At 42.9% G+C, this 23,792-nt stretch overlaps 1 protein-coding gene across 1 annotated transcript; it reads right to left on the minus strand.

Annotated features, from left to right (window-relative positions):
* Positions 1-19,942: 19,942 nt before the first annotated feature.
* LOC138905762 (uncharacterized) lies at positions 19,943-21,139 on the minus strand. Its single transcript, XM_070194284.1, has 2 exons — positions 20,984-21,139; positions 19,943-20,809 (listed from the first exon to the last, which is right to left on the minus strand). Exons 1-2 carry the CDS (start codon positions 21,137-21,139, stop codon positions 19,943-19,945), a joined length of 1,023 nt encoding a protein of 340 aa, XP_070050385.1.
* Positions 21,140-23,792: the final 2,653 nt, after the last annotated feature.

Genomic DNA, 23,792 nt, shown 5'->3' on the forward strand with positions numbered 1-23,792 from the left:
AAGGTAGCCCTTAGGCTTTGTAGTCGAGTGAGGGTTTGCTCAAACTCGAGTTAAGGTAGCCCTTAGGCTTTGTAGTCGAGTGAGGATGATTTCTCGAACTCGAATTAAGGTAGCCCTTAGGCTTTGTAGTCGAGTGAGTATTTGCTCGAACTCGAGTTAAGGTAGCCCTTAGGCTTTGTAGTGGAGTGGGGATGATTTCTCGAACTCGAATTAAGGTAGCCCTTAGGCTTTATAGAGCTTGATCTCGTTGATTTTTCGGATGGCAGTCCCTGATTTATGGGGTAATTATTCGAACTCCGGTCATGGTCGACCCTTAAGCATGCTTACATAATATATCGAGAACATAAAGTAGAAGAATCTTTCTAAGATATGAGATATCAGTAAAGAAGAAATTTCTCTTTATAAGTCATTATACATGTGTTTATGTTTTGTGCCAGGGCTCGAGCAAATTACACGGGCATGGTTCGTTTGACCATTTGGCCCTTACAAATTTTTCCTATCGAGACCCTGTTGCCATGAAGTAAGTTCCTTGCATCGAACTTGAAATATTTGAGGGCAATGCCCCCGAGTATTCGAGGTTGATTATAAAGAGGCCTCAGATACTGTTGAATTGTTCTAAGTTAGCACGATCAATGGTTGCCTCATTAAAAACCTCGTCGAAAAACCCATTTGGGACAAAACTGGTCTAAGGAAAAAAAAGTGCAACGCATGCTTTCAGACCTAAAGGCTTCGAGTTGAAGAATCCATCTCTGTTTCTGGTCGAATACCTGCAAAGGTTAATTTTAAAATATAAATGAACATGGGGGGTCGCACCTTAGCAGTAGTATCATTTTAGGTCCGATATGTTCCAATTGCTCGGTAGTTATTTGCCGTTCATCACACTGAGCTTGTAGGATCCTTTTCCGACAATTTCGAGAACCTGATACGGTCCTTCCCAATTCGGACCCAGTTTTCCTTCATTCGGATTTCGGGTATTGATGGTGACCTTCCTTAGCACCAAGTCCCCGATTTTAAAATGTCGAAGATTGGTTCTTCGATTATAGTACCTTTCGATTCGCTATTTTTGGGCGGCCAATCGGACGAGAGCGGCTTCTCATCTTTTGTCCAACAATTCTAGGCTTGTATTCATGGTCTCGTTATTTGACCCATTTGTTGCATATTGAAACCTGATACTAGGTTCTCTGACCTCAACCGGGATTAGAGCTTCGGCGCCATAAACCAACAAGAATGGCATTGCTCCGGTACTGGATTTCGATGTTGTGCGGTATGCCCATAGGACCTCGGGTAGTATTTCTCTCCATTTTCCTTTGGCATCGGTCAATCTCTTCTTAAGATTTTGGATGATGGTTTTGTTGGTCGATTCGGCTTGTCCGTTCCTGCTGGGATGATACAATGTTGATAGGATCCTTTTGATCTTGTTATCCTCGAGAAATTTAGTTACTTTGCTGCCGATGAATTGTTTTCCATTATCACATACAATCTCGGATGGCATCCCGAATCGACATATGATGTGGTCCCAAATGAAGTCTATCACTTCTTTTTCTCTGACTTTCTCGAAAGCTTGTGCTTCAACCTATTTAGAGAAATAATCAGTCATAAACAAAATAAACTGAGCTTTACCTGGGGCTGATGGGAGGGGGCCGACGATGTCCATTCCCCATTTCATGAAAGGCCATGGATATAGGACCGAGTGGAGTAGCTTCCCGAGTTGATAAATCATGGGCGCATGTCTTTGGCATTTGTCACATTTTTGAACGAACTCCCTTGCATCCTTACCCATATCGGTCCAATAATACCATGCTCTAATTACTTTGTGGACCAGCGAATCGGCACCAGAATGGTTTCCACAGGTACCTTCGTGAATTTCCCGTAGGATGTGATCGGTATCTCCCGGTCCCAAACATATTGCCAATGGTCCATCAAACGTTCTTCTAAACAGTATTCCGTCTTCGGATAGGGTGAACCGTACTGCCTTTACGCGCAGAGCTCTAGATTCTTTTAGACCTGATGGAAGCTTCCCATTCTTGAAGTACTCTATATATTTGTTTCTCCAATCCCGGGTTAGACTCGTGGAGTTTATTTCGATGTGACCTTCTTCGATCACCGATCTTATGAGTTGTACGACAGTCCCCGAGTTGAGTTCGTCATCTTCGACTGATGAACCTAAGTTTGCAAGGGCGTCGGCCTCGATGTTCTGTTCTCGGGGTACATGTTGCAAAGTCCATTCCTTAAATCGATGTAGAGTCACCTGTAATTTATCCAAGTACCTCTGCATTCGATCTTCTCGGACTTTGAAAATCCTGTTAACTTGGTTTACCACGATGAAGGAATCACACTTAGCCTCTACGACCTCCGCTCCCAAGCTTCTAGCTAGTTCGAAACCTGCAATCATGGCCTCATACTCGGCCTCATTGTTAGTCAATTTTGTAGTTTTGATAGACTATCTAACTATATTACCTATGGGCGATTTTAGTACGATGCCTAGTCCGGACCCCTTTGCATTCGAGGCTCCGTCCATAAAGAGGGTCCAGACTCCCGGATAGGTACCCGATTTTATTAGTAGTTCTCTTTCAACCTCGGGTACGAAGGCCAGCGTAAAGTCAACCACGAAGTCCACCAAGATTTGATATTTGATAGCAGTTCGGGGTCGATACTCAATATCGTACCCACCGATTTCTATGGTCCATTTGGCCAATCGACCCTAAATCTTGGGTTTGTGCAAAATACATTGAAGAGGATAAGTTGTTACAACATGTATCGGATGACATTGGAAATATAGTTTTAGTTTCCTAGAGGCGCTTATTAAAGCAAGCGCTAATTTTTCTAAGTGTGGATACCTAGTTTTGGCCTCGCCTAAGGTCCGACTGACATATTAAATAGGGAATTGCGTACCTCGTTCTTCTCGAACCAGGACTCCACTTACCGCTATCTCCAAGACAGATAAGTACAAGTAAAGTTGTTCGTCCACTTTTGGGGTATGAAGTAGAGGCGGGCTCGATAAATACCGCTTCAGTTCCTCCAAAGCCTACTGGCATTCCGGAGTCCATGAAAAGTTGCTTTTCTTCTTTAGTAGTGAGAAAGATCGGTGGCTCCTATCTGAGGATCTCGAAATGAATCGTCCTAGGGAGGTTATCCGTCCCGTTAGCCTCTGCACGGCCTTCACATTATCTACTATCATGATGTCCTCAATAACTTTGATTTTATCGGGGTTGATCTCGATTCCTCGATTGGATACCATGAAACTAAGAAACTTGTCCGAGCCAACCCCGAATGCACATTTTTCAGAGTTGAGCTTCATATTGTACTCCCTCAGTATGTCGAAAGTTTCCTGCAAATGCTTTAAATGGTCCTCTGCTCGCAGGGACTTAACTAACATGTCATCAATATAAACTTTCATTGATTTTCCTATTTGTTTTTCGAACATTCAGTTTACTAGGCGTTGATAAGTTACACCAGCGTGTTTTAGACCAAATGGCATTACGTTATAACAGTAGGTACTTTACTTTGTGATAAACGAGGTCTTTTCATGATCTTTCGGGTTCATCTATATCTGGTTGTACCCGGAATAGGCATCGAGAAAACTGAGAGTCTCGTGGCCGGGAGTGGCATCGATCATGCGATCAATATTAGGCAAAGGAAAAGAATCCTTAGTGCATGCTTTATTCATGTCTTTAAAATCTATACACATTCCAAGTTTGTTTCCATTCTTAGGGACTACCACCACATTTGCTAGCCATGCGGGGTATTTTACTTCTCGAATGGATCCTATTTTAAGAAGTTTGGTTACCTCATCCTTGATGAAGGCTTGTTTGACCTCGAACTGGGGCCTTTTTTTTGCTTTACCGGATGGAATTTCGGATCCAAGCTTAGTCTATGAGTGGTTATTTTCGGTGAGATCCCTGTCATGTCAAGATGGGACCAAGCGAAACAGTTCATGTTAGCTATAAGAAATTGAATAAGATTTTTCCTGAGCTCAGGATCTAACCCCGTTCCCAGGTATACCTTTCGCTCGGGCAGATATTCGATTAGCGTGATTTGCTCCAGTTCTTCGACCGTTGATTGGGTAGCGTCGGAATCATCCGGGACCACGAAGGATCGAGGGACCCTATAGTAATCATCTTCGTCAGTCTTCTGATTCTCTAGTTGGGTCGAGGCTGACGTTTGTGATTGCTATTTGGTATCCCGTTCCCCCTTCGAATCCGATCCCTTTGTTGATGATAGTGAAGATATCAAAATCACTTCATCGACGGCAAACATTTCTTTTGCGGCCGTTGCTCCCCGTGGACTGTTTTGATTCCCTCCAATGTTGGGAATTTCAGAACCTGGTGAAGGGTCGAGGGCACTGCTCTCATGTTGTGGATCCATGACCTCCTGAACAGGGCGTTATATCTCATAACGCCCTCGATCACGTGGAACTTTATTTCTTGGATAGTCCCAGCCACGTTTACTGGCAAAATTATCTCGCCCTTAGTAGTTTTACATGCCATATTGAATTCGTTTAGTACCAGGGTTGCGGGCACGACCTAATCCTGTAGACCGAGTTGATATATGACCCTTGATCGAATGAGGTTGGCCGAACTACCTGGATCAATTAACACACGCTTAACTTGAGTTTTATTCACAAGTACAGATATTACCAGTGCGTCGTTATGGGGTTGCATGATTTCTTCCGCGTCTTTGTTACTAAAGGACAAGGTTCTTTTAGGTGTGTAATCCTGAGTCCGAGATCACTTTTCTCTTACAATCGACATCTTAGTGCGTTTAAGCACCGGTCCCTGGAGGACATCGATTCCTCCGATGATCATGTGGATGATGTGTTGTGGCTCTTCTTGTTCGTTTTGTCTATTGAAATCTCTATTTTTGAAATGGTTTTTGGCCCGGTCACTTAAAAATTCTCGAAGGTGCCCTTCATTGAATAATCGGGCTACCTCCTCTCTCAACTACCTGCAATCTTCAGTTCTGTAGCCATGGGTGCCATGATATTTGCACATTTGATTGGGATTTCTCTGGGCTGGATCGGACTGCAGAGGTCGAGGCCACTTAGTATCTTTGATGCGTCTGATAGCCGATACGATGGCGCATGCATCGATGTTGAAGTTATATTCTGATAACCGTGGTGCTTCCTTAGGTTCGGTATGCCTGTCGAACCCATTCTTGTTCATCAGTCCCCAAGACCCTTGGCCTCGATCACTTCTTATTTCGCCTCGTACGGGGTTGCGTGCAGGTTTGCTACCCTTACAATCTCCATTATATGGCCGGTATCGGTCCCTGTTAGACCTTGGTTCTCGGTTGATGTCCTTTTTAATAACGGACCCAGAACCCAACTGATCGTCTTCGACTCTAATCTTTGATTGATATCAATTGTGTACATCGGCCCAGGTAACAGCCGGGTACTCGATCAAGTTCTGCTTCAACTGTCGTGAAGCCATCGAGCTTCGGTCGTTTAGTCCTTGAGTGAAAGCTTGAACAGCCCAATCGTCCGTGACCGGTGGTAGATCCATTCACTCCATTTGGAAACGAGATACGAATTCTCTTAGCATCTCGTTATCTTTTGCTTTACCTTTAAAAGGTACGACTTCCTAGTCTTGACCTTTATGGCTCCGGCATATTCTTTTATGAAAGAATATGCAAGCATAGCAAAAGAATCGATAGAGATAGGTGGTAAATTATGATACCATACCATTGCCCCCTTTGATAGGGTTTCCCCGAACTTCTTCAATAATACGGATTTGATCTCGTCGTCTTCTAGATCGTTCCCTTTACTGGCATATGTGTAAGAGGTGGCATGTTCGTTGGGGTCGGTCGTCCCATTATATTTAGGAATTTCGGGCATGCGGAACTTCTTGGGGATTGGTTTGGGAGCCGCGCTCAGGGGAAAAGGCTTTTGTACGAATGTTTTGGAATTCAATCCCTTCAATACCGGTGGTTCCCCCGTAATCTAATCAACCCTGGAGTTATAAGTTTCTATTTTTTTGTCGTTTGCTTCAATCCTCTTTTCTCCTGACTTAATTCGTTTTGTTAGTTCCTCGAGCATCCTAATAATTTCGGGATTAGTCCCCGATTCTTGTTCATTTGATCTTACTACAGCTGGCCCCGTTTTGTGGGTGACTTCTCGGGGTGGACCGGGCTCGGCCCTGCTCGGTGCCAGGGTTTGGCTCTGCAACTGAGCTATTGCTACCTGTTGAGCTTGCAATATTACGAAAATCATACGCAAGTTGATTCCGTCTTCTCCAACATTTTGGGTATTTCAAAATGCAAGTCGGGTTCCACCATGAATGATGTTTTCTGGGTCAGAATGTTAGATCGCCTCGATGGCCACATGTGAATAAACGTCGATTGGATCTGCGGCCTGAGTTTCAACGGGATCGACGAGTGGCCTTTCATCCCCGGTCGTCAGGTTGTTGTTCTCATCTTGAAGGCCAACTTCGTTGTCGATAGGTAGGGCCATTAATTGAGAGTTCGTCGTTTTTAACCTAAAATCAAAGACACTTCTAAGAGCAAGTGTAAAATGGTGTGTTTTGCAGAGATTCGTACCAAATAACCATTGTTATCTTCAGCCCCACTGTGGGCGCCAAACTGTTTACCCGAAAAATGGATAGAGTTGAATTTATACGTAATTCTAAGGATACGTGGCATAACTTAGTAGAAATCAGAAAAATAAGTAGAAATATATCGAATATTGATTGTAAAAAGGAATGAATACAAACCCAAATTGAGTAGAGAATAATTTATAAATAAACAAGATGAATCAATTTCCAAAGACCGAAAAAGGATAATCTTTACTATATGTGTAAATCTTAATAATCTTTGAAATATGAGAGTGTATCAATTTGTGGATGCCCCCTTCCAAAAATGATAGCCACTCTTAATATAATGGAAGAATCCTACTTTGGATATAATTAAAAATATATAGTGGGGATCCCATGATAGATTAGTTAATTAGCTTTTCCTTAATTCCTGTCGAGATTCTCTCCCCTAGTGTGGCTACCACGACTCTTTGTCTCTTGGCTCGATCTTGGTTAGTCTTGGTATTAGTCGGTCTCTGGGTCTCGAGCTCGATATTGACTCGATCTCGGTATTGATCGGTCTCTGGATCTTGAGCTCGATAACACCACTTCACATCATAGCTCGATATTGACTCGAGTTCGGTATTGATCGGTCTGGATCTTGAGCTCGATAACCCGGCTTCACATCTCATCTCGATATTATAGTGACGAACTTCGATGCATCATGTTCCAATCTTGACTAATTACACGAATGGCAAACTCGGTATTGTCCGTATACAACAAAAAAAAAAACGCGAGGCAACACTTCAAAATAGACACAATTATCTCTTTTACTCAGGTACAACAGTAACTATTTTTACTATTAGACCTTAACAATTCACAAGGTGAAATAAGCATCTCAATATCCCCTGCACCCCACCCCACCCCCTAGAAAAAAGTAAAGGAAAAAGAAAAGGATTAAAGAGAACATTTTACCAATTTTGGTCACATATTCAACAAGATCTAAGAAAGCAAGTTTAAAAGCAATAATTTCATGACTTTTTAATCAATTTTGTAGTTCTATAGTTCTGGAAATGGCTGTTTTTTCTATTCCTTAGATATCCAGACGGATCCAAAAGTCCAAATACGTCCAAGCTTTTTCACCTTTTGCCATTTGGATGCTGCCACAGTGCTCGACCAAAATATTAAGACAAGCGAACGCCTCAGCAGATATCGTTAATAACCGATCAGTCTCACTGTTTCTTGTTTTCAATTAAATTATTTATCATAAATTCGTTCTTCATTGTTAATTCTTTGGCTTTCTTTACGTGACATTATTTGCTTATATTAATATAAAAAGAATTTAATTGTATACGGTCAAACCGGTTTCGACCTTCGTATGATTAGTCAAGATTGGAACATAGTGGACTGAGTAGCGTCTTCGTAATATCATGATGAGATCTTAAGCCAGGTCACCGAGCTCATGTTTTAGGAACCAATCGAATTCCTAGCTTGGAGCCATTGTCGAGCTCGAGCCAATATCGAGCTATAATGTGAAGCATAGTTATCGAGCTTAAGACCCAGGCACCGACCAGACTCGAGCCCAGTCCACCCCAAGAAGTCACCCACAAAACGGGGCCAGCTATAGTAAGGTCAAATGAGCAAGAATCGGGGACTAATCCCGAAATTATTAAGATGTTCGAAGAACTGACAAAACGAATAGAGTCAGGAGAAAGGAGGATCGAGACAAACGACAAAAAAGTGGAAACATATAACTCTAGGGTTGATCAGATCCCGGGGGCACCACCGATATTGAAGGGCTTAGATTCCAAAAAATTCATACAAAATCCTTTCCCCCCGAGCGTGGCTCCTCAACCGATCCCAAAGAAGTTTCGCATGCCCGAGATTCCTAAATATAACGGAACGATCGACCCCAATGAACATGTCACATCTTACACATGTGCCATCAAAAGGAACGATCTAGAGGACGATGAGATCAAATTTGTATTATTGAAAGAATTCGGTGAAAACCTGTCAAAGGGAGCAATGATATGGTATCGTAATTTACCCTCTAACTCTATCGATTCTTTTGCTATGCTTGCAGATTCTTTCGTAAAGGCACATGTTGGGGCCATAAAGGTCAAAACCAGGAAGTCGGACCTATTCAAGGTAAGACAAAAGGATAACGAGATGCTAAGAGAATTCGTATCTCGTTTCCAAATAGAACGAATGGACCTACCACCAGTCACAGATGATTGGGTTATTCAAGCTTTCACTCAAGGTCTAAACGAACGAAGCTCGATGGCTTCACGGCGGCTGAAGCATAACTTGATCGAGTACCCTGCTATTACTTGGGCCGATGTGCATAATCGGTATCAATCCAAAATAAGAGTCGAAGATGACCAGTTGGGTTCTAGGTCCGATACTAAAAGGGATATCGACCGAGAACCAAGGGCAAACAAGGATCGATATCGGTCATATAACGGAGATCGTAAGGGTAGCGAACCTTCACATAACCCCGTACGAGGTGAAAAGAGAAATGATCTAGGCCAAAGGTCTCGGGGGCTGATGAACAGGAATGGGTTCGACAGGCATACCGGACTCAGGGAAGCACCTCGGTTATCGGAGTACAACTTCAGCATCGATGAATCCGCTATCGTGTCGGCTATCGGATGCATCAAAAATACTAAATGGCTTCGACCTATGCAGACTGATCCTGCCCAGAGGAATCCCAATCAAATGTGCGAATATTATGGCACTCATGGCCACAGAACGGAAGATTACAGGCAATTAAGAGAGGAGGTAGCCCGGTTATTCAATAAAGGGCATCTTCAAGAATTTTTAAGTGACATGGCCAAAAATCATTTCAAAAACAGGGATTTCAACATACGGAATGAACAAGAAGAGCCACAACACATCATCCATATGATCGTCGGTGGGATCGATACCCATCAGGGGCTGGTGCATAAACGCACTAAGATGTCGGTTATAAGAGAAAAACAATCTCGAACTCAAGATTACGCACCCATAGGAACCATGTCCTTTAATAAAGAAGATGCAGAAGGAATCATGCAATCTCATAATGACGCACTGGTAATATCTGTACTTATGAATAAAACTAAAGTTAAACGTGTGTTAATTGATCCAGGTAGCTCGGCCAACAATAGTAGATTGAAGGTCGTAGAGCAGCTCGGCCTGCTGGACCAGGTCATACCTGCAACCCTGGTTCTAAACGGATTCAATATGGCATGTGAAACTACCAAAGGCGAGATAATTCTGCCAATAAACATGGCCGGAACCATCCAGGAAACAAAGTTTCATGTAATTGAAGGCGATATGAGGTACAACGCCCTTTTTGGAAGGTCGCGGATCCACAATATGAGAGTTGTACCTTCGACCCTCCACCAGGTTCTGAAATTCCCAACATCGGAGGGAGTCAAAATAGTTTACGGAGAACAACCGGCCGCAAGAGAAATCTTTGTCATCGAAGAAACAACTATGATATCTTCACTATCATCGGCAAAGGGATCGGGTTCGAAGGAAGAACGGAATACCAAATAGCAATCACAAACGTCAGCTCCAACCCAATTAGAGAATCGGAAGACTGACGAAGATGATGAACATGGGATCTCTCGATCCTTCGTGGTCCCCGATGATTCCGAAGCTACTCAATCTACGGTCGAAGAATTAGAGCAAGTCATACTAATCAAATATCTGCCCGAACGAAAGGTATACCTGGGCACGAGGTTAGATCCCGAGCTCAGGAAAAAACTTATTCAATTTCTTATAGCTAACATAGACTGTTTCGCTTGGTCCCATCTTGACATGACAGGGATCCCACCAGGAATCACCACTCATAAGTGATCAGTGCCAAACCTACACCACTATTGAGTAGCGAGGATGGTCGATACAGTTTTACCCAACAAGGTCGGGATCGATTTCCACAGGGAGTTAATTGATTTGGAATTAGGTATTTATCTAAATCTAGATGTGTGTGTTATTCCTAATTGCACTTCCAAACATGATGGTGTTGATTCTACTTCTATTTCTATTTCTATTGTATGCTAAGATTAAAGCTAAGTACAATATTTTTGATGATAGCTTTCAAGTGTTTAAAAGGACTAAGGTAGTGACTTCCGCCTATGTGGATATCTAATTGGTATCAAGAATCTAGGGCAAGTTTGATTTGATTGGGGTCGTATTATAGCTATCACACCTAAGTACTCACTCTATACCTCTCGGTAGTTTGAGTGATTTTTCCCGATTTGGCTTTCTCAAGTCCAAATGGGTATTCATGCAATACAAGTGATATTAGCTCAAGTCAGGTATCATTATCTCTAGGTTTAACCCTTTTATTGGGGCTATCAATTTCTTGAGTTCACCCCAATTCCTTGTTAGCCTAGTTTTTCTAGACTTAGTCTCTCTTTCTCAAGAAGAGCCTAAGTTACAAAGGCATGAATCAGTATTTGCAACCACTAATTCTACAATTCTAGCATGAACTAGGCTAAATATCACTAACCCATAAACAATCAAGCCCTAAAATTCAAGAACCATTAAATACCCACACTAGGGTTGAGTCACAACCCTAGCTATGGGTCTAGCTACTCATAATAATAGCAGAAATTAAAAATAAAAAGAAGATATAATCCATATTACTAAATTAAAAGATGAAAATTTAATGTTATAAAGTAAATCTTGTACAAAATTGCCCAAAAGGGAAATCCTAGCCGTCTCACGTACTCAGCAAAAACATAACATAACCTAAAATTGACAAAAAGGTCTATTTATGCTAAGCTGAAATTTTCGGATAAAAATACCCCTGCGAAAGTTTTGCGGCCGCGTAATTCTGACCGCCGCCACTTGCTTTCGCGGCCGCTTAATTCTGATCGCGGTCCGTATTTCTTCACATCTGGACCTGGGTTGAACCTTGTTTCGCAGACCGCATAATTTCAACCGCGTCCGCGTGAGAAACTTTCGCGACCGCGTAACTTTGACGCAGACCGTCCTTCTCATTTTTGCTTGAATTATGCACTCTCTGAACTTTAGCAACCACGGTCCGCGGAATTCCCACCGCGGCTATGCTGGTACTTTCGCGGTTGCATCTTCTTGTCACGGTCCGCGTTCATGTTTGTGCCGAGAAAACCATCTCTCTGATTCTTGATATTGCGGACCTCGAAATAATGGTCGCGTACGCGTTGATACTTTCGCGGCCGCGTTGTTTTTGTCGCGGTCCGCTTCCACACCTCTTGGCCCAATCTTGGTTTTTGTTCAAGTTTTGACTCCTTTATGAGTTGATTATGGCTCCTTTGGCTAATTTTGAATAATCCCTACAAGCAAGCATATTAAGTTAGTTTTCGGGAATACCTTCACGCACTTTTGGCCCAAAACACAAGTAAAAGAGAGCAATTAATAGGCTAAAATCCCTACTTATCAACTCCCCCAAACTTAAGCTTTTGCTTGTCCTCAAGCAAATAAGGTAATTCCCACCTCCACTAGAAAAAGAAAAGGATATTTCAACTGGCCTAAGGTGACTTCATCAAGCATCAATTGGGACTAACAATTACCCTCAACACAAATGAATTATCAACAACGTCATGTTATGACCTTTTGAGTTCCATAGTTCTAATGTGACACTAGAGCATCAAGAGTTGACTCAATTCATCAAGGAAGCTCGCTCTCTCACATAGGTCATTGTGGATCCCAAACTCCTCCTCCTCATCTACTCTCCATGAGCAAATCTCACTTTTTAGAATGTAACACTCAAAACAAGGATTGTGAAGAAGTGCGCTCATCACTCTCAAAAGAATGCCACAAGTCTGACTCTAAGTACCATAAGCTTGCCCCTTATGTAAATCACCACTAATGTAAGCTCCCTCAACTTGAAATCATATAGTGCTTTAGCAGGGATGTAATGAAGGCTTTTGGATCAAGGTAGGACATAACGAACTATGATGGTTTCATCTTTCCTTAAGCACTCCATTTTATCATTTCGGCTCATACTTTCTTGACTCTTTGAGTCATTTTTCTTCTTCCTTAGGGGAACTAGAGAGACAAACCATCACTCTTTCTTACTCATGACAATCATTTTTCTCCTTTTCTCATCATTCCTTGCCTTTCATCATTATGTTCTTTGAATCCCTTCAACCTTCTCTTCTTTTTGACATATTTCTTTTTGGCTTTTCTTCCTTTTCTTTGCCTTTCCTTTTCATCAATTCTTTTTTAACCTTTTATCACTTTTAATTTTTTCGTCTCTTCTCCAAACTTATGCTTTTGCCAATTGTTCATCATGAATGCTAAGGAAAGATTGGGTGCCAAGAGAGGGTCATTATAAAACGGATAAAGGCTTGTAATGTGGCTATTGAATGAAAAAGGCTTAGGCTCAAAGGGGTTGACTAGAGATATCATAATTGTAGGCTACGGAAGCTTTCAAAGTTCAAATTGGACCAAGGAGAGCCTACAATCACTTCTCAAGTCGAGCTACACTTAGAATTTCGCCTAGACAAACATTCAGGGCAAGTTCTAGACTTATTGGCATGGGACTTGGACTTGCAATTCAATACCTCACCTCTCAAGCTACTGGATTGTTAAAGAGAACAGAGTCGAGGTCCCACAATAACCCTAGCTTAGATTGAAGATCACAAATGGCTCAAAGAAACCACTCGATGATTGTTTTAGTCAACTCAAGAGTCTAAAGGTCACAACTAGAGCTATTCTTTGTCAATCAACTTGTCTCTAACCATGAGGTCGAAGGTAAATGTGTTAGTACCAAGTGAAGCCTACTTGAGACACTTTTATTCACTACTACTATATATCAAAGCAAAAAGAAAACGGACTCAATCCCTTAAGAAGGTTGTCACGCCATCCATCGTTGGGAAGAGCCACCCGGTTCACACAACATCCACCTTTGGAAAGAACCGTGGCATTAAGAAAACCAAAGGCTTATTGATCACGCAGAATGTAAAAAGAAGCTAAAAACTCAAAAAATAAGCTAATAAAGGAAATAAGAAGCTAAGCTATTAAGGAAAAATACGAAAGAAGTTATGAAGTAAACTACGGAAAGTAAAATGAATATGTACAATAATGGAGTGAAATGAATATAAACAAAATAGAAATGAATATATACATCGAATGGTGAAGTTATATACATACCAAAAGTGAAAAATACCGAAAGTGAAAATAACGATAAATAAAGGTAAAGAAAAATAGTATCATAGTTATTACATACCAATGTCATCAAATCATAACCAAATCAAAATGGACCACCCCCCAAATAAAAGATAGCATTGTCCTCAATGCTAATATCAAAATAAGATCAGGGAAGGGTTAGAGAGTAAAGAAAACTCCCTATGTGGTCTCTGTCTGCATGGGGTCAGGCACATGAGTGGGGTCCTCGGACTGCATAGGATCATCAGCTCCCTCCGGGTCCTCTAACTGGATCTCCAAATCCTCTGACTGGGGGACCACAAATCCTTTAACTGGAGCTCTGTCTGCCTCATGCTTTGCTGCCTGTGTTGCTGGGGCAGTCTCCTCCATAAGCAAGTCAAGTGGGATATCTCCAGCAGAAGTGAACTTCTCTACCTCCCTCTTCAGTTTCCCCACTGACTCCTTTGAGGCCTGAGTCTTTCTCATCTTCTTTACCTGCTTGCCCAGATCCTTGATCACCTTGCCATGAGTATCCAAAGTCTCCAGGATCTTCTTTTGGTTGTCCAGGAGCTTCTTCTGGTTGTCCAGAAGCTCCTTCAATGAATCCTCCACTGATGGAGGTACCTGAAGCTGTGCTAGGGCTGACTGTGCTGCTAATGCACTGGATAAGACAGACAGCTTTGATGTAGCTGCCTGCATCCAGTTGTTGATGCTGGATAAGGTCTGAGAAACCCGCATTGCAGTCTGGGGGTAAATAGAAGATATAGGCACAGGTAGTGGCACAGTGATGGATGGCCCGGATGAAGGAGGAGGCATGGCAGCTGAAGGTCCCTTTATTGTGGAAGGCTCTGACCTGGTGGCCACTACCCTTGGCTATTCAGACTAGCTAGTGGACGTAATGGCTTTACCCTTTACTTTAGGGTTGTCCAGTCCTTGGAGGCTATACTAGGAGAAAGGTTTCTTCGGCTTCACCTTCGTGTCATAGTGCCTCCCTCTACCCTTTGGTCCTCGAGATACATAGTGATGAAGTTGGGGTAGGGGTAGGACCTTTCTTCTTTTCCGGTTGCTTTGGAGATGTGGTGGGACATGAGGTTCCCCACATTGATTGGATACCCCGCCATGATGGAAGCTATTAGGATCGCCCGGGAGAGTGGGATGACACTATCATGCTGGCTAGGATCAAGCCGGCTGCATACAAATGTGCACCACCCATTGGCTTCAAAGCTGAGGGTGTTTCTGGTTATTGGGACTCCAGCTGCGAGCCATGCCGGTATTGTCCCTGGGATGGCTATTACTTCTGCTAGCCAAGGCCAGGCAGCTTCATCTAGGGCCATCTTCTCCAAATACTGTACAGCTTCCACATCCTCAAAACCGGCATATTTGTTCAAGGTGTCGCCATCAAATCGTATCTTCAAGTTTCGTACCTTTGTCACAGTGGTGCCCTTTTTTATGTGGGCAACATTTGCGTAGAACTCCTTGACAAGGTACTCATTGGCATCCGGAACCTTGCTGGTGAAGTACTTCCACCCTTTTCTCTCCTCAAACTGTCTCTTGACATTTGGATTGTGAGGAAGGAGATCTCTTTCTATAAACTGTCGCTCAAGGGTGAGCGACCTTTGGGGCCACCATTCCCCAAATTTGAGGTACACTTTCTCGCTCACGAATCTATCTGCCCACACTTCGGGCTTCCTTGATCTAGCAAGACCACCCACATTGGTATCACCCCATCTCCCGTCATTCGGAACCTCGTCATCCTCATCTACATTGATAGGAGCAGATGTTGAGGCCGGAGTTACAGCATGTGGGGAAAATGGCTCTGATTCCTCACTACCTCCCTCTGAGCCATCAGACGACCCAGAAGAGAAGGTAGCTTCATTGATTAGGCGGTAGGGTTGTGATTGGGCCTCTTCTTGAGGTTGGGCAAATTCCCCCTCAGAAATCTCCCGGGATGGGAGATATTCACTTGTGTCTGATGATTCGGCAGGAGGTCTAGTGAGGGTTTGCTTTTTTGCTTATGATTCTTTGAGCTGCTAAGGGCAAAGCATGCTTTCCTTTGCCCCGACCTCGGGAGGATTCTGCCCTCCCTTTTGATTTGTTTGCTCCTCCACGAGATCGCACCAATTTTTTCAATACACAATTAGTGAAAGATAATTAGAATTGGGGTTCAATTATGCCTTAAAGAAGTACAGATGAAATCAACAACAGTGCTTCTCAAAATAGGGTATCGCGGACCTCGAAAAAGTGGACGTGACCGCGGAATGCCCATCGCGGACCGCTAAAAAGTGAACGCGGCCGCGAAGAGGTCAGGTTCAGACTACTGACTCTCTGATCTTGGACACACGCTGATCGCGAAAAATTAAACGCGGCCGCGAGTGACCAATTGCGAACCGCGAAAAAATGAACGTGGCCGCGAAAGCAATTAACAGACTCTTTGAAGTTCACAAGCGCGGACCGCAAAAACTTGAACGCAACCGTGAAGGACTAACCGCGGGCCGCGTAAAAGTGACCGCGGCCGCGAACTCTTAGCAATCACTTAGTAACAAAAAGCTGGGGTAGCGCGGACCGCAAAAAAATGAACGCGGCCGCCTACCCTATCGCGGACCGCGTAAAATGGACTGCAGACGTGAAATTCAAAGAAGATCGGTATTAAGAACACTAATAACTAGGGTTTTTACTAAGTGTGCAAAAATTAGTTCAATTAACCATGCAAAGTTAATTACCCCAGCCCCAATTAGGCATATAAACACTACCCACATGTATTTAAGTATCAATTAAGCATTAATTTGAGATCATGGCATGCATCTAACCCTAACTAAAAAGAAAAATTAAAACAAAGAGAAAAGAAAAGAAAAAGATAAAATCACATCATGGAATTGAACATACCAGTTGTAAAATTATAGTAAGAAATGAACTCTTAATGTGTATGAGATGAAAATTGAGAGCATGATGAGCTGAACAGTGCTTTTTGTGCGGTGAAATGTTAGGGTTCGAAAAGTGTAAAATATTTAAGTAACCCTTATTTATACTAATCAACTGGGGAACCCACCGCCTTACCTGAGCGCGGCTGTGAAATTCTATCGCGGTCCGCGCTATGTTACCTTATGTAGACCAGCTTCAAGCACATGGGCGCGGTCCGCGAAAATTGGAACGCGGCCGCGATCTCTGAAGGATTTTTTTGACAGTCCAACTTCAGAGAGTTGGCATTTTGCTCTTTTCAAGTACGCGTCCACGGAAAAAAATGTGCTGCCGTGAAATGCTCACGCGGACCGCAAAATATTGGGCGCGGTCCGCGAACTTCCAACACTTAGCCATATTTTTCCCTGTCAAAATCCTGCACTGTACAACCAGTTCCTATATACACTTCACAACCAGTTAGTCCAAAACAATTCCTAATCTAAGAAGAAAATCAAAAGAAAGAAAACACATAGGTTGCCTCCCAAGAAGCGCCTGATTTAACGTCGCGGCGCGACGCATGTTACCATCATCATTTGAAATGGATCAAGGCCACCACGTGGCTATCATCAATCTTGCCAAGGTAATGCTTCACTCAGTGCCCATTGACTCTAAAGATTTCACCATTTTTGTTTTTCAAATCGAGAGCACCAAACGGAGTTACATGCACTACTTCAAAAGGGCCACTCCACTTTGACTTGAGCTTTCCCTGAAACATCCGTAACCGAGAGTTGAATAGAAGAACCAAGTCACCCTCCTAGAATTCTTTGTTTCGGATATATTTGTCATGTAAGTACTTCATCTTGTCCTTATACAAGGACGAGCTGGAATAAGCATGGAACCGGAACTCATCAAGTTCATTTAGTTGCTCTACCCGGAGATTGGCAGCTACATCCCATTCAAGGTTCAACTTCTTCAGCGCCCTCTAATTCAATCGGAAGATGGCATGCTTTCCCAAATACCAACCGGTATGGAGACATACCAATTGGAGTCTTGTAAGTTGTACGATAGGCCCATAAAGCATCGTCAAGTTTCCTTGACCAATCAGTCCGGTTTGCATTGACAATCTTGGATAATATACTCTTGATCTCCCTGTTGGAGACCTCAACTTGTCCACTAGCCTATGGGTGATAAGGGGTTGACACCTTATGATTGACACCATACTTAGAAAGTAAAGTGTCGAAGGCTTTGTTGCAAAAATGAGAACCCCCATCACTAATGATAGCCCTTGGGGTGCCGAACCTTATGAAGATATTTTTCTTTAAGAAATCCACCACACTCCGTGCCTCATTGTTGGGAAAATCCACATCTTCAACCCATTTGGAAACATAATCAACAGCAACCAGAATATAAGTGTTCCCACATGAACTCACAAATGGCCCCATAAAGTCGACGCCCCACACGTCAAAAATATCAATCTCAATGATAGTGGTGAGAGGCATTTCATTCTTCTTGGAAATTCCACCGGCTCTTTGGCATTAATCACAATGTCTAACGAGCTCGCTAGTGTCTTTGTACAAGGTAGGCCAATAGAATCCACAGCTTAGGACTTTTGTAGCAGTTCTCGCCCTACCATGGTGACCACCATAGGGCGAGGAATGGCAAGCTTCAAGAATACTCAATTGATCTTCTTCCGGAACACATCTCCGGATAACACCATCATTGCAAATTTTGAAAATATATGGCTTGTCCCAATAATAATCCAAGCAGTCCCGTTTGAGCTTCTTCCTTTGGTTTGAAGAGAGCTCATTTGGGACAATGCCGGTCATAAGAAAGTTAGCCAGCGAACCAAGGTATCCCAGTCACAGACACGGAGAGGAGTTGTTCATCCAGAAACGAATCATTAATTTCGAGGCCATCATGGGGCCTTCCCTCCTCTTCCAAGCGGGACAAGTGGTCCGCCACTTGATTCTCACTCCCTTTTCGGTCTATGATTTCAAGGTCAAATTCTTGTAGAAGAAGAATCCATCTCATCAACCTAGCCTTAGAGTCCTTTTTATGTATCAAATAACGAAGTGCCACGTGATCGGTGTGCACAATCACTTTGGCACCCATGAGGTACGGCCTGAACTTTTCCATGGCGAAGACAATGGCTAATTACTCTTTCTCGATCACCGTATAGTTGACTTGGGCGTCGTTCATTGTTTTGCTTGCATAATAAACTGGATGAACTATGTTGTTGATCATTTGCCCCAAAACCGCTCATACCGCAACGTCGCTAGCATCGCAAATGAGATCAAATGGTAAGCTCCAATTGGGTGCGGTAATGATGGGAGTGGTAGTCAATCTATACTTGAGAAGCTCAAAAGCTTTCATGCAATCATCATTGAACACAAACTTTGCATCTTTTTCCAACAACTTGCACAAAGAGTTCACCACTTTTGAGAAATCCTTGATGAATCTTCGGTAAAACCCCACGTGACCAAGAAAGCTCCTCACTCCCTTGACGGAAGTAGGAGGAGGGAGTTTTGAAATCACTTCAATTTTTGCTTTGTCCACTTCAATACCGTTCTTTGAGATCTTATGGCCGAGGACAATGCCCTCCTCGACCATAGAGTAGCATTTTTCCCAATTAAGCACTAAGTTGGTCTCTTCACATCGGGCCAACACTTTGTCAAGATTATCCAAGCATTCTTCAAATGAATCCCCCACAACACTGAAATCATCCATGAACACTTCGAGGAAGTCCTCCACCATATCCGTAAATATTTCCATCATACACCGCTGAAAGGTAGCCGATGCATTACACAAACCAAACGGCATCCGTGAGAATGCAAATGTGCCATACGGACAGGTGAATGTGGTTTTCTCTTGGTCTTCAGGTGCAATGAGAATCTGGTTGTACCCAGAGTACCCATCCAAAAAGCAATAATAAGCACGCCCAGCAAGTCTATCCAACATTTGGTCAAGAAATAGCAATGAAAAATGGTCTTTGCGGGTCACTTTGTTCAGCTTTCTATAATCCATGCATACCCTTCAACCAGTAACAGTTCTGGTGGGGATCAACTCATTTTTCTCATTTGTGATCACAGTCATACTCCCCTTCTTCGGGACACATTGTACCGGCGAAGTCCATGAACTATCCGAAATGGGGTACACAACCCCTGCATCTAGCCATTTGATTATCTCTTTCTTGACGTCTTCTTGCATGGCCTCATTCAACCTCCGTTGATGTTCCATGGATGGTTTGGCATCTTCCTAGAGTATGATTTTATGCATGCAAAAGGCGGGGCTTATACCCCGAATGTCAGCCAAAGTCCATCTTATTGCCTTCTTCATTCTTTGAAGCACCGCAAGGGTGGAATCTACCTGCACGTTAGTTAAGCACGAAGAAAGAATAACAGGTAATGTGGAACAAGGGCCTAAGAATTCATAGTGAGGTGTGAAGGCAAGGGCTTCAACTCCAATGTTTGTGGATCCTTGATTGAGGGCTTTGTTGGCAGAGTCTTCCGGTTCTCAAGGTCCAAGGAACGTTTACGGGGTCCATATGTGTAGGATCCTATTTCTTGCAAAGCATTTGCACATTCTATCAAGCCTACCTTCTCATCATCCTCATGATTCAACACAGCTTCCAGAGGGTCTTCCACATTGATCATAGCACTCGTGTCATCAACAATCACCTCTGTCACAAGATCCACAAAAGAGCATACTTCATTGCTATTAGGCTGCCTCATTGACTTGCACACGTTGAACACAACTTTTTCATCGCCCACCCGGAAGGTGAGCTCCCCAGATTCCACATCAATCAATGCCTTCCCTGTTGCTAGGAAAGGTCTCCCCAATATGATTGGCACCACATAGTCAACTTCGCAGTCGAGAATCACAAAATCTGCAGGAAGAATGAACATGTCGACCCGAACTAGAACATCATCAATAATCCCCAGCGGCTTCTTTATTGTCCGGTCCGCCATTTGAAACCTCATGGAAGTAGGTCTTGGTTTCCCAATACCCAATGTCTTGAACACAGAATATGACATCAAATTAATGCTCGCTCCCAAATCATACAAGGCTTTGGCAAAATCGGCACTACCAATAGTGCGTGGAATTGTAAAGGCACCGAGATCTTCTAGATTTGGAGCCATGGAATGCACAATGGCACTCACTTGATGTGTCATTTTGATCGTCTCACAATTCATTGACCTCTTCTTTGTTACCAAGCCCTTCATGAACTTGGCATATCCCGGCATTTGTTCTAGAGCTTCAACCAAAGGCACATTGATGGACAAACTCTTCATCATATCAATGAATTTCTTAAATTGGTTTTCATTATTTTTCTTTGCAAGCCTTTTAGGATACGGTGGAGGAGGCCTTGGCAAAGGGGCCTTGGCTTTGGGCACTACCATTTCCGGTATGTCTATCACGTATTTCCTAGACGGGTTCACATCATTTTGTGTCTCCTCCACGTTATCATCAATGTCTATCCTCACTCCATCATTCACATTCTCATCATTGGCTTGGATCTCATCATCTTCTTTCACAACCAAATCATCATTCACAATCTTTCTTGGATTGGAGGTACTTGCATCTCCACCTCTATCGCTTCTTGTGGTCACCGCCATAGCATGGCTTGTGTTGTTCCCACCCTTCGGGTTTACTACTGTATCACTTGGTAGTGCCCCCTTAGGGCGAGTATTCAATGCTTGAGAAATTTGACCCATTTGTACTTCCAAGTTACGGATAGAAGTATTGTGGGAGGCTATTTGGGCATCAGAGTCGACATTTCTTTCCATCATTTGCTTGAACATACTTTCTATCTGCCTCATCTCATTATTTGAAGAACTTTGCCCTTGAGACGGATATGGAGGCGGGTTATTGGGTTGTTGATACATCGGGGGCCTTTGAAAGCCCGCCCCCCGATTGCCTTGGTTATTGTTGCTCCAACCCCCTTAGTTTCCATTGCCTCCCCAATTATTATTATTGTTGCCACTCCAATTGCTATTATTGTTTCCTCCCCAATTGCCTTATTGATTACCCCAATTTGGGTTGTTGTTCCCCCAATTGTTCGGATTATTGTTATTTCCACTATTCCAATTCCCTTGGCCTTGGTTGCCCCAATTTTGATTGTTTCCTTGTGATCTCCATTGTTAATTTGGAGCATTGCTCCGTTGGCCTTGGTAATTATTGGCATATAAAACTTCCTCACTTTGATCATCATAAGAATCGTCTTGATTGTAGCCACTACCACTCTGCTCAAATTGTTCTTGATTGCTTTGCACTTGTTGACCACGTTCTCTTCTCTTGTTGACCATTACATTCACTCCTTCCATGGCGTTTACTTGCTTTGGCCCCTGAACCTACTGAAGCTAAGCCTTTGCTAACTGGTTCATAGTAGTTGTCAATTCTGCTATGGCTTGTCCGTGATCATGAAGTTCCTTGTGAAGTTGGATGACATTAGGGTCACCCTGAGGGACGTTTGCCTGACTTTGCCAAGCTGAGGAGGTGTCTGCCATCTCATCTAGAATTTCACATGCTTCTGAATATGTCATGTTCATGAAGTTACCCCCTGCCACTGATTCACCACACATTGGTTGGTTGTGTTGATACCCCTATAAAATGTTTGTTGGATCATTGCTTCAGTCATATCATTGTTGGGGCATTCTTTTACCATTGTCCGGTACCGCTCCCAGATTTCATGTAAGGGTTCATTTGGCTCTTGTTTAAAGGCTAATATCTCATCCCTCAATGTTTCCATATGACCCGGAGAGAAAAACTTTACTATGAACTTCTCAGCCAACTCATCCCACGTGGTGATGGAATGGTTGGGAAGCCTCTCAAGCCAATCCAAAGTCTTCCCTCTAAGTGAAAATGGGAAAAGCCACAATCTCAAAGTGTCCTCAGATACATTCGTCTGCTTGCTCCCCCAGCATGTGTCTACAAAACCTTCGAGATTTTTATATGCGTTCTGATGTGGAGCTCTGGTGAAGAAACCCCTTTGATTCAATAGAGTCAGCATGACATTGGTTATTTGAAAATTGCCCGCCTGAATCCGGGGCGAGACAATTGCACTTGCATAACCTTCATTGGGTAGCACTCGATGTGCTTCCCTTGGAGGAGGTGGGGGAGGGTTTGGCACGTTGTCATGAGGTGGGCGGCCTCTTCTTTGTACTTGAGGTTCTAGGTTGACCTCATCCACATCATTTTCATCTACCTCCTCCCCCTGAGGAATATGTCCGAGAACTTCATTATGAGCCATTTGGTACCTAAAGCAATTGACACACAAAAATTAGAAAATGGAAGGAAAGAAAAACAAAACACACAAATAGTTAGATAGATAGCTAAAACCGTCTAACTCCACGGCAACGGCGCCAAAAATTGATCGGGGCCAAACCTACACCACTATTGAGTAGAGAGGATGGTCGATGCAGTTTTACCCAACAAGGTCGGGATCGATTTCCACAGGGATTTAATTGATTTGGAATTAGGTATTTATCTAAATCTAGATGTGTGTGTTATTCCTAATTGCACTTCCAAACATGATGGTGTTGATTCTACTTCTATTTCTATTCCTATTGTATGCTAAGATTAAAGCTAAGTACAATATTTTTGATGATAGCTTTAAAGTGTTTAAAAGGACTAAGGTAGTGACTTCCGCCTAGGTGGATATCTAACGGGTATCAAGAATCTAGGGCGAGTTTGATTTGATTGGGGTCGTACTATAGGTATTACACCCAAGTACTCACTCTATACCTCTCGGTAGTTTGAGTGATTTTGCCCGATTTGGCTTTCTCAAGTCCAAATGGGTATTCATGTAATACAAGTGATATTAGCTCAAGTCGGGTATCACTATCTCTAGGTTTAACCCTTTTATTGGGGCTATCAATTTCTTGAGTTCACCCCAATTCCTTGTTAGCCTAGTTTTCCTAGACTTAGTCCCTCTTTCTCAAGAAGAGCCTAAGTCGCAAAGGCATGAATCAGTGTTTGCAACCACTAATTCTACAATTCTAGCATGAACTAGGCTAAATATCACTAACCTATAAACAATCAAGCCCTAAAATTCAAGACCCATTAAATACCCACACTAGGGTTGGGTCACAACCCTAGCTATGGGTCTAGCTACTCATAATAATAGCAGAAATCAAAAATAAAGAGAAGATATAATCCATAATACTAAATTAAAAGATGAAAATCTAATGTTATAAGATAAATCTTGTACAAAATTGCCCAAAAGGGAAAACCTAGCCGTCTCACATACTCAGCAAAAACATAACATAA

Source organism: Nicotiana tomentosiformis, chromosome 2, assembly GCF_000390325.3.
Source record: "Nicotiana tomentosiformis chromosome 2, ASM39032v3, whole genome shotgun sequence".
Lineage (NCBI taxonomy): Eukaryota > Viridiplantae > Streptophyta > Magnoliopsida > Solanales > Solanaceae > Nicotiana > Nicotiana tomentosiformis.